This window comes from Heterocephalus glaber, unplaced genomic scaffold (assembly GCF_053883595.1).
Source record: "Heterocephalus glaber isolate CG9 unplaced genomic scaffold, H.glaber_assembly_v1.0 deba00001606, whole genome shotgun sequence".
NCBI classification, from domain to species: Eukaryota; Metazoa; Chordata; class Mammalia; order Rodentia; family Bathyergidae; genus Heterocephalus; species Heterocephalus glaber.
In genome coordinates this window covers 13,892,317-13,904,355 of record NW_028258377.1, presented here as the reverse complement: position 1 = coordinate 13,904,355, position 12,039 = coordinate 13,892,317, and the positions used below count along the sequence as shown (strand labels likewise).

Here is a 12,039-nt window from a genome sequence, read left to right as displayed (position 1 = left end):
AAATAATTCAGTTTCAAGAGCAGACTGATGAAGTGGACCGGTCTCAAGCAGTGGTTTTTGAAAAGTTTGAGAAATGAGGCAGGGTGACCACAAGGTCAAGACTGGTGAGATCTGAGTATAAACCAAATCCCAGGGAGGACTGGCATAAAGCAGCACCCTCTGAGCTCTGCTCTCTGCATCGCAAGGGGAGGATGGGCAGGAACCCTCCAGCTTCACAGTTGGGCTGACCTGTGCTCGCTGAGAATTGTATGGCTTATTCACTGCGAGCCTTTGTCAAAGTGACTGAAAGGCTTTGGGTCTTGAATCCTCACCTGTTAGAGAAAACATTATATATGATAGATATCACACAGACAATGTAAAAGTCAAATGAGATTGAAGAGGTTAAGTGCCTGATCCATGTGCCTGCTCATCATTTTATGATTTAGCAGTTGAAGCTCAGCAGGAGGAAATGGATGCTGTGAAGACAGGGGAGGGGCTGACCAGGAAATAGAGCTCCCCACCCCTTCACTTCTCCTTCAAGCACCATGCCCAACATGCTGCAACATACCCAGCACTGACTTGCTGGCTGTGTAGCCTTGAGCAAGTTTCCTCATTCTTTGACCTTCCTTTCCTCCTCTATAAAATGAAGAGAATGATAGTACCTACCCCAGGGGATTAGTGTGAGGATTAATGGGGTTGATATATATAATGCTTATGGCCGGGCCTGGGATGCAGGAGGAGTCAGTGATGGCAGCTTTTCTGTGGTTGTGCTCACAGCTCAGCACGTAAGGCTTGGACCTAGCACATGGTGGTGGAGCCCTTTTCTCCACTCACCAGCTGTGTGCCCTGGCCAGATCACTGACCCCATGATTTGCCAGTTCTCCATTTACAAGTCTTAGGAGCTGTGCCCACCTCATGAGGCTGCTGGGAGAGCCCCTGGCCAAGCACATTATGTGTTCAACATTGGTATGGAATCACATGTTGGACCTACAGCTTTATATTCACAAGGCACATTCATAAGCATTGTTTAGACCCACTCCCCACAGCCTGCCAGTGGTTACCTTGACAGAGGGTGTATTAGTCAGCTTCCCATTGTTATGGCAAAATATCTGAGATAATCAACTTAAAAGGGAGAAAGGTTTATTTTGGCTCATGGTTTCAGAGGTTTTAGTCCATGGTTGGTTGGTCCATGGTTGATTGACTCTACTGCTCTTGGGTCTGTGGCAGCACAGTAAATCCTGGGTTGGGTGAGTGCATGTAGGTGAGTGCATGGTAGAACAAAGCTATTCATCTCATGGGTCCCAATATTCCCTTGAAGGACTCACCCCCAATGACCTAATGTCCTCCCCTAAGGCTCACCTCCTAAAGGTTCTACCACTTCCCAACAGAGCCATGGCTCCAACACTGAGCCTTTGGAGAACATTTAAGATCCAATTACAGCAGAGGGGAAAGAAATGTACCTTGGGGCACTCACTGCCCCATGCCACCATAAAATCCTAGAGAAAGGCCAGTTCAGACCATAGGCTGAGACTGTTTCTTGGTCAGTGTCTAACATTTTCCTGCTCCAGATCCTTCAGTAGCTCTCCAGTGCCTGCCAGATTATACCCAAGACTCCTCAACCAAGACCAACTGGCTATGGCTATAGAATCCTTTTTTGCCCTAGTCCTCTGCAGCTAAGAGGAGTTGGTCCAGCTAAGCTACTACTTCCCTATTCTAAGCACACAAGCCCCACCTCATATCATTCTCTCTGCCTAAAGAGCCTTCTTCACAGCCCCAAACACTGCTGTTAAATTGCCACTGATTGCATCAGTCCCAACCCAAATGCCAACTGCTGCAGGCACCTGAATCAGAAAAGCTTCTGTGCCACACAGTCCTAATGACATGCACTTGCTCACACTCAGAGGTACACACATCCATGCACACTCTGGCAATACACTCTTGTGTGCATCCATACTCATCCATATGTGTATGTTCATACATATGGACACACATTCCCATTCCCTCTTGCTCACTTGTAGACTCATATCTGCAGACACATGTAGTTTTGTTTTTATACTACAGCAATTGACCCGGGCATATCATCACCTATAAGTTACTGGAGACCAGCACCTTGCCCCGATATTCTTTGTGTCTTTGCTATCATCTCTATCAAATTCACTGGATCTGCCCCATGGGAAGCAGCATGCCACAGTGGGAAGTGTGTTTTGGAGTCAGATGGCTTGAGCTTTGCTGCTTAGTACCTGGGGCATGTCTCACCTACCTGGAGCCTCAGTTTCATGAGCTGTGGAATCCAAACACTTATACAGTACTTGCCTGGGAGTACTATTGGGATGGTTAGATAGAAAAAGGGTGCAGAACATTTGGCTTAGAAGCACAGAAAGTGTTGCTTCTTGCCAATCATTTATTCATTCACCAGCACAATTCACGGATGCCTGCTAGAGCACCACCACCCTCTCCTCCTACCCGCTCCTGGTCTGATCCTAACCTGTGACCCACAAGTGTTGAGGGATGTGTATCCTAAGAAATCCCTAACAAAATCTCCTTCATGGACATAAAGCTGTCAGACTTCCACAATCTATTTCTCTTTCTATGAGAATAAATAAAAATGTGGCAGCTGTTACCTACTGATCACAGCAAATCCCAAGGAGTTTGAAGGAGCGTTTCTTAGATAAAGTTGACCTTATTTGCACAAATAGGAACCCAGGGTATTTCCAAAACTCCTGCAGAAAGTCTTTGCCCAATTTGTTCACCCTAGCTTGCTAAGGACAGAACACCAGCTCCCCTGGGTGGGCTTCTGATTAGGTGGCATCTCTGCCAATCATACCTGCCCTACCCTGCCCTTGCCCCTTTACTCCTTCAAAGCAGATACTAGTGGCAGGCAAGTGTTCTGTGTTTATTCCAGAAAATCATGAGAAGTCCATGAACCGTAAATCATTCTCGAGAAGAAGGCCAAAGTTTGGTCATTTCAACTTACCGTAAACAAATTGGTTTATGGTAGAAAATAAAAGGTTAAGAAGAGAACACTGGACTCTGGATAACTTAGTGTCCTGCAACTTTTGTGTCATGAGGTATTTTAAAACAGTCAAAAATGAGGTGTAATGTGGAATAGAGGATCACCCTGGATTTTAGCAGTAGGTTAAGGCAGTAAGAAAGACCACTCATGTGTGTGGCTGTTCTGAAGGCCTGTGGTGTTTCTTCCCTTGATAAGCGCTTCCACTTTGGTTTCCCCGTAAAGGAGACGGCATTTCCTAGTGACCCAGTTCCCAGGATGTAGGCGAAACTGACCCTCTGAGTCTGGTGGTTCTCCCTGTATTGCTGGGTACAGGATAAGCAGGAATGTGCCCAGAACCTCAGCACTGAGAATCCACTTTTCAGGTTTTGGTGACCCTGAGGGACAAAGCCCCTAATGTTAGAACCTGGGCAGAACCAGAGGAGGAGGAAGAGAAGGAGGACCCCTTGAAATTTAAAAGATTTCACTTCTACCATCTCATCTCAGCTTTAACATCCCATTCACAGCTAGGGAAAGGGGTTAGGAAGGGAGCAGAGTTATCTGAAACCCAACAGCAAGGGAATGAGAAGGAAACAAACCCACAGTCAAGGCTCCTGGTTCCAAACCTCACACCTTCTCCCAACTGCACCCAGGACATCTGATGCTCGCCGAAATGGCAAATGCCCCTCTGTGTCTCTCAGGGTTTCTGTCCACAAGGCTCTTCCAAGCTAGTGGTGAGCAGGTAGATGTAGAAAGCAGAACTTAAGAGCTGCTTACCTTAGCCAGGGAATCTCTTCAGTTTTTGCCGTCTATGAATTAGGGAAGACAGAAGATGGACCATCACTATCTAAACTGAGGTTTATGGGGGCTTCCACTCACTAGCTCACTGACAGGACCACCTACTAAACCTGGACAATGTTGGGAGATGAAAAATCCAACACCTGCCTTTATGGCACTTACTTTGGTCTGGCCATCAGACAAGGGAACTGACAGCCAAGCCAGGGAGATAAGTGCCTTAGCAGAGGGGCTTAGGAGCCCGGAGGAAGTCAGTAATCCTGGGAGATCTCAGAGACAGTTGTGCAGAGCAGGTGATGTCTGACCAGCTTTGAAACTGTAGAAGTTGAACATCAAAGGAAGCATTAAAGGAATGTTAAGCAATGGGAATAACACCTGCAAGGCACAGATGCATGAAATAGGGTAACGGTGGAGGGCAATGGAAATGGGCACTGGTCTTCATCATCTGCAGTCCTTATAGTAGTCTTGTGAGGTCACTATCATTAACTTATTTCCACAGAGGAGAAAACTGAGGTTCAGAAAGGACTTGAGAAATCCTTCTCAGACTAACACTGATATTGGGGCTTGGCTGCTGCTGGCTGAACATATTATAACGCCCTCAATGCAAAATAAGAGTCTGATTCAAATAACACTTATTTAAAGATATTATTAGTCTGGACACTGTTAACTACAAGTAGCAGAAATCCAGTTAAAAGAGTACAGGATTGATGAGGATAGGTAATTGACTCAGAACAGAAGAGTCTGAGAGTTGCTTCAAGCACAGCTGACTCAAATGTTCTAATTGTCACCAGGAATTTATATTTCTCTAGCTTTCAGCACAAAAGGTTGACATCACATGTCTATTTTTGCAGACTCAATGGAAAAGGAGGTCCCTTTTTATTGTTCCAACACAGTATCATTGTCTGGCTTTTGTCATGGGTCTACCTCAAAACCAACTGGCATGATGAACCCAGCACTAGAGCCAGGGCAAAGGGAAAGAGGTCAAGTTCACCACATCCAATGAGCAAAACGTGGGGAAGGTTGGATCTCAAAGAAGAATCAAGGTGTTGTTACCAGGAGAAGGGGAAATGATGATGGAAAGGTGAAAAAGGCAAGTCTCTATGATAACGTGATAGACATCATCTTACTCTGTTCTCTCCTAGAGCCTTTCTAACACCTCCATCTCCAAGTGAGGGCTGAGGACAAAAATGGGCCATGAGGCCATGAAGGCACTTGAGGAGTATTAAGCATACCAGTATTGCAACACATATACAAGAGGTGATCAAAAAGGCAGTGAATAGGGGCTGGGGATTTACCCCAGTATTTCTGTTGCCTGCCTCCAAACACAAGGTCCAGAGTTTGATCTCTGGTAGCAAAAAAAAAAAAGGCAGTGAATGAAATTTTTAAAAAATTTATTACAGTAAAAGGCACATTACCAGTCACCCTCCTCAAAATACTCTCCCTCATGCTTATCCCATCATTCTTGCCACTTTCTGAAGCAGTTCTGGAAGTCCTTTTCTTTGAGTATCTTTACAAGGTGTGATAAAATATTTAGCAAATGCTGCTGCCAAATGCCAGCCCAAAGAAAACCAGGCTGTAAAAACATTACAGTGTGTCCTTACCCACTTTATTCACTGGATCTAGCACCATGAAACCCGTGACTCTTCCTCAAAGTCAAAATGACCATAAAAGGTAAGCATTTGAAGTCAATTCAGCACATCAAGACAGCCAGAACAGGGCAACTAAAAATACTCATGAAAGAAGACTTCCAGAACTGCTTCAGAAAGTAGCAAGAATGATAGGATAAGTGTGTTTGAAGCAAGGGGGGGGGGGATATTTTGAGGATGACTGATGGCAATGTGTAAAAATTTTTTCAAATTTAAATATTCACCTTATCTTTCAACCATACTTCATATAATAGGATCCAGGCAGTGGGGAAATTCCAGGTTGGTGTCTCATTCCAAGTCACATTTGGCATGGGTGGTCAACTACGCAAAGGAGAGAGGGAAACCATGCCATCTGACTTTTACAATTAAGTATGCATGTTTAAATGCCTTGGGTAATCATTTAAAAAAAATAAAGGCAATAATTCCATATAGTATAGTGGAAAGTCAATGAAGATAAAAAGGTCAATTTAAAACAAAGCAAAAAAGAGGGGTAATTTTAGAAAAGGTAGGAAAAATTTAAAACACAAAAATAGATGTAAAAAATAAATGAAAACATACTATAATTTTAGTGAATGCAAATGGTATAAACTGGCTAATGAATATATGAAGGTGGTCAGATTTGATGTTAAAACCAAAACAAATGTTTTTGTAAGAGATGGATAGAATAGAAAGTGTTGAAAATATAAGAAAGAAAAAACATATACTAGATGTTATATACAAATACTAACCAAAAGAAACCCAGCTAGCTATATTAATATCAAAGTGACTCCTAAGCAAAACATATTACTCAAAATGGCCATCATATTTTAATAAAAGAGGAAATAATAATTCTAAACGTATATATCAAATAACTTAGCTTTAAATATGTGAAGTTGACAGAACTACAAGGAGAAATTAACAAATCATTATAGTATAAAATGTGTAATGTACTGCTATCATAGTTGAAGATCAAGTATATAAAATCAATAAGGAAATATAATATTTTAAAAAGACAAATAAAAATTTTAATTTAATGAAAAATAAAACACTACTTCCAACAACTAGAGAATACTTATTTCTTCCAAATATATGGGCCAGGGATTTAGCTCAGTGGTTCTGTTGCCTGCCTTGCAAGCGCAAGGTCCTGAGTTCTATACCTGGTACCAAAAAAAAAAAGTACATCCAAATATAGTAGAAGACTTAAAGAGTTGACTATGTACTAGAATAAGAAGCAAGTACCAACATATTTCAAAAAATTATCTGCATAGACAGTAATTCTCTAGCTAGAACAAAGTTAAACAACGACAACAAAATCTTCACATACACATTTGCAAGCACGTTAGTACATCATGGGTAAATAAAAATAATTATGAATATTAGAAAATATTTTCAAGTAAACAATGAAAATTCTACACAGCAAAACTTAGAGTATGTCTCCAAAGCTCTATTCAAAGAGGGAATACATAGCTTTAAATGCTCATAATTTAAAATAAATTTGAAGTTTAATGATCAAACCATCCAATTCAGAAAGTTAAAAAGAACAACAAAATAAGCTGAAAGAGAGATAAAGGAAGAAAATAGTGCAGACAATAGCAAAAATTAATGACAGGAAACAAATATTTATTAAAGAGAAAAGCAACAAACCAAAAAGTTAGAGTTGGGTATCAGGACTTTGTGCCTGTAACCCCAGCTACTCAGGAGAGTAAGGTAAGAGGATTCCAAGTTTTTAAAGTATATATATGTGTTTTATAGAGTCTCTGTGGATAGTTATTGTATTTTTAATGTAATGATTGAATTGATGTGTAACAAGCAATATGTCCCATTAGAGGAATTATTTGAGATGTTTGTTTTCTTTTTATTAATCTCTATGGTCTGTATTTTACTATGAACATGCAATGTTTCCAAAACAGTAGTGATTGGTGTTTAAGCCCCTCAGAAGAAAGAAGGTAGTTATTTCCCAGCCTTGGGGTAGCTTTTCTTTGATAATTCTACTAATTTTAGTGAAAATAATTTCTCAGAGCCACTAGCTCCATCTGAAATGTTAACCCAAGGACAGATACTAGCTTGCTTAGTCAAATATGTACACTGCTAACACAGAAAAGGCTACTCAGAGCCTCTGAAAGGCCAGATTATGACCTTGTAGTGAAGGTGGGGTATTCTGCAGAGGGAGGAACACCTAAATCCCCAGGAGAGTTTGGGTCACACCACAGCCTGCCGCAGTGGCTTGGCTGGGATGTCCCCACACATTGAAGGCACCATGGGGGCTGGCTGGGTCCTTGCTCACAAAGTCCTACAGAGTCAGGCTTCCAAATCCATAACTGCCATCTGATAGACTAAGGGAAGTCCAGTATTCTCTCCTCTCTGTGTGAAAGGAGAAGCAGAGAGCTTGGTTCCCCTTTGCCCTCACTGTGTGTTCACAACTTACTCAAATACAAGCAGAGTAACTTGGTGTCATGCCTCTAGCCTTTCCTAGCCTGAACAAGGCATGCTGTAGATGCTCAGGAATCATTTCATTAGGATTTGGAAGTAGAAGATGGGGTATAGATCACTGGTAGAGTGCTTGCCTAACATACATGAGGCCCTGGGTTTGAGTTCCAGCACTGAATAAGAAAAAGATTTGGAATTAGCAAACAATAACTGAGTTCTTACTATGAGCCAGCCTATATCTATACTTACACATATTGCATAACACTGAATTTTTCCAAGAGTTGGAAACAAAGTGTTCACATCTATTTGTGGTTCACAGAAGCGAAGTCACCTCACAAAGGCACACAGTGTGTTGGAAACAGAGTTGGGACTTGAATGCAAGTCTCCTGAACATTCCTCCTTGTGGATGGAGAGAAGAGGGGCCTTTTGCACATAGGCTGCTCCAAGTGGCAAAAGCAGGCCCCCAGTCCATCCCACCCGAGCCTTCCCAAGGACCTAGGAAGCAAAGTAGAGAGGTGAGTCTCTCGCTCCGCAGTGGCCACCTCAGGCCTGACCTGTGCTTGTGTCTCCACAGGAAGCCAGCTCTGTCCTGCACCACGTGCTCCAGCAACCTCCTGAGTTGCTGCAAGAACCTGTGGGGCCTTCGGTTCCTTCAGAGACACCTGGAAAGTCCCTCAGAGGAACAAGCTGAGGAGCCACTGTCTGAGGAGACCCAGACAATAACAGACCAGGAAGCAATGAGGGCACTGCCCTCTGAGGCTGTTTAGACCGCCCAAGGATGAAGATATTGGTCCTGGTCACCCAAAGTTGACACTGGGGCTTCTAAGGACCCAGCATGCACAGCCACTGAGGAAGAACCCTGGGGTGCTGTGGTCCTCCAGCCCAGCGACAACAGTCTGTTCTGTGCTCAGCATTCCCAGACAGGGGCTCAGGACTCCTCTGGGCTGAATTCCAGGGCTTCAAACCTCACATTGGTGCTGGCCCTAGGAGTCATACGCAGAGACAGTGGGACTTACGGGAATGTGTACACATGTGTGCATGGATGAGTATGTGTAGGGACATGCATGTCCTCAGAGAAGGAGCAGAGGGTGTTGCTCTAAAGCACTGGCCTCTCACTCCCTTGTGGGGTCTGCATGATGAAGGAAAGGAAAGGGAAGGCAAGGGAAGGGCAGGGCAGGGCAAAGGTGGGAAAAGGACTGAAATTGCCTTCATAAACACCTACTATGTGCCAGGTATTTCACTTGCACAAGATCTCATAATCCTTACAATGTGTGCTTAGGGTAAGGGCCACCACCTCACCTTTACAGAGATGGAAACTGAGCCTCAGAGAAGCATTGAGCCTGCTCGAGCTACTCAGCTAGAAAGTATACTTGGCACATAGGAGGTACTAGGAAACTATTTGTTGAGTGGATGGATGGATGGATGGATGCGAAGATGAAGGAAAAGCTGGACCTCATGTCCATACACTTTTTTTTTTTTTTTTTTTGGTGCCAGGGATCGAACTCGGGACTTTGCGCTTGCGAGGCAGGTGGCAGAACCACTGAGCTAATTCCCCCGCCCTCACATCCATACTCTTGACACTACATTACACTGCCTCTCCAAAGAGAGGCCAAGATATTTCTGTGACTCAGCCTACCCTCCCGTTAGCGGGATCAGACCTTCAGTCCTGGGGATCCTGTCACTGTCACGCTAAAGTCTGACCTTCTCTAGTGCTTGTTATCAACAAAAACCTGTGTGTAATGGACTCACTGGGGACAGTGTGACTGGCATCAGGGAGGACAGGTGCAGGCTCCAGGCTGCAGAGGTTGTGAATGGGGGAGTTGACCCAGCAGTGCCCTCTGCTGGCCACATGACCTCGGACACATCACCTGACCCCTCTGAACAGCTCTCTCCTCCTGTTTGAGGGATAAGCACCCCTTTCTTATTTGTGGGATTTCTGAAGAGACCCGAGAAGATGGGGTTATTAAGAGCTCCAGAAATATGAGGGTGTCCATGGACTTCTCTGCCCCAAGGGCTTCTCAATGGCCCCACCCCTACCTGACACTCTTCTCTTGGCTTCCAAGATCCCCACCTCGTCTCCCCAGGACTTTACAATTCCTGTATTTTCATCATGCTCAGCCCAGCCATCACGTGTAGCTCTTCCCCAGTGCTATCCTGAGCCTTGTTTCCAGTTTCTCTCCCTCTGTGGCCTTGTCTACACCCATGACTCCAGTTCTGAGGCATGAGACAGTTACTTACAGATTTACAACTAGAGGACAGGCCCATTAGAGAAGCTGTAGACCCTCCACTGCCCACAAAACACCTCCACCTGGATGTTTCAAAGATGTCTCACCTTCAGTGTGTCCATAACTATGCCCTTGACCATCTGCCTGTACCTGCTCCTCTCCTGGGCTTCCCCTTCTCAGATACAAGCCCATTGTATGCCTCAAAGTTTGAGAATCACCTTTGGGACATCCCTTTGCCTTGCTCCTCATGTTCAACCCTCCTGAGTCCTAACCTCTATACATATCTACCACCCAATTGATTCCTTCCATCTGCCCTGTGATCACTCAGTCCAACTGCCATGGTCTCCATCAGGGCAATTGGAATAACTTCTCTCCACATTCCCCACTCTACTTCTTCCAGTCCACCCTCTACTCAACAGCCACAGTGGGCTGTGCAAAATGCAAATTTGATTGTATCACACAAGAGAAAACCATCTTCAGCATGCCCCATAGGCCCTACATAGTTGACCTGTACATGTCCTTCCAGCCTCCTCCGTAAGCATACTTCACCTTCCCTTCTCTTTGCTTCAGCCCTGCTTTCCTTTTTATTTATTTATCTTACTCTTTCCAGCAAACCAATCACTCACAATGCTATTTCTATGACTTGAAATGCCCTTCTTGCTTTTTGGGCCAGTTGACTCCATGAGATCTCAGCTAAAATGTCATTTCCATGAGAAAGACTTCCTTGTTCCTAAATACTAAACCAAGCTCCTACCACACAACCTCAGAACTTTCCTTGGAAGCTATTGGCATAGTTGTAATGCCACTGTCCCTTCTGTGATTCCTTGAACATCACCTGCCTCCCCTACTCATGAGTTCTTTCTGTTGACTGTTGTCTGTCCAGCCCCTGAAGAGTACTGGCAACAGTAAGAGCTTAATGAATATCTCATAGATGATCGAGAAGAGAAAATAAAGAATGCAGAGACTGGTCAACTCCAACACTTAAACAGGCCAATAAACCTGAAAGCATGATTTGCCTTCCTGAGCCCCAGATATACTTAATTTCTCAGCAGAATTCCTTCTGGAAACTCAGAAACCCCTCTTTGGAAGTTTCCATAGGAGTTTGAGGCAGGTGGGTTTCTAAGTGATGGCCAAGTAATTGGAAGCATAAGACCTCCAGTGCCAACAAACTTCCGTCCCTAATCACAGACTTTGCTGGTCAAGGCTCCAGCCTAAGGTGTGCATGAGCCACCTAGCACTGTAGAAGACTCCTGTGAGTCTGTGTCTGACCTACTCCCTCCTTGCGGAGGCCTCTGGGAGCCACTGCTGGCTGCAGAAATTGGGTACAGGCTGCCTGGAGGAGCAACATCTGTGGTGGGACCCTGAATCAATGTTCTGTGTTACCACTGCGTTCCAATAAAGCTATCAAAACAGATGCTGCCTCATGGTTGTAGTTTTTAACTTCCTGGTGAGGAAATACGAACTTCATCACATGGTGTCTTGATTTAGAAAGAGTCATGTTAAGATTCTGGGGTAGAAGCCAAATTGTAAATTGCCTTAAAATTTTAGTATGTTTTTCAGAAGCTACATTTTTTCTTGAAAGACCGCATAAGCCACAGAAAGGAAAATCATGGATAAGAGGGGCTACTTGTAAGGTCATATTCTGAGTGGATATGAATTTCTGGAGAGACACTCATTAACCCACTATATCACCTAACGTCTTCACTTACAGCTTAGGAAGTTTAGGCCTTGAAGGGGAAGTGACTTTCTCAAGGTCACAGTTTCCTACTCACCTGATGAGCTAGGCACATAGCAGGTATTGGGTATTTGTGGTTTAGAATGTTCCCAAAATTGTCAGACGCAGAGATACTTTTGCCATATAAGAGAAAAGAACATCTTTAAAATGGAAAATCTTGTGAATCAAGGAAACCCACAGTAGGGACAGGGTAGGTGTGGTTCAATCTTGAGTTTTATAGGAGGAACGAATTCCAGAGATAGTAAAAGTTTTTAAGAAGGAAAG

General features: G+C 43.9%; 1 protein-coding gene across 4 annotated transcripts in view; it reads left to right on the top strand.

Annotated features, from left to right (window-relative positions):
- Hrh2 (histamine receptor H2) overlaps positions 1 to 11,454 on the top strand; it is a 46,529-nt gene extending 35,075 nt beyond the window's left edge. For 2 of the 4 annotated variants that reach the window (XM_021239324.2, XM_021239326.2), the window contains exon 3: positions 4,615 to 8,551. In XM_021239324.2, the coding sequence (XP_021094983.1) occupies positions 4,615 to 4,834 (220 nt within the window). In that variant the 3' untranslated portion in view covers positions 4,835 to 8,551. Of the gene's footprint in view, positions 1 to 4,614 lie in introns of all 4 variants that reach the window. The other 2 variants (XR_015444774.1, XM_087194826.1) reach the window with 2 other exon arrangements.
- The last annotated feature ends 585 nt before the right edge of the window (positions 11,455 to 12,039 follow it).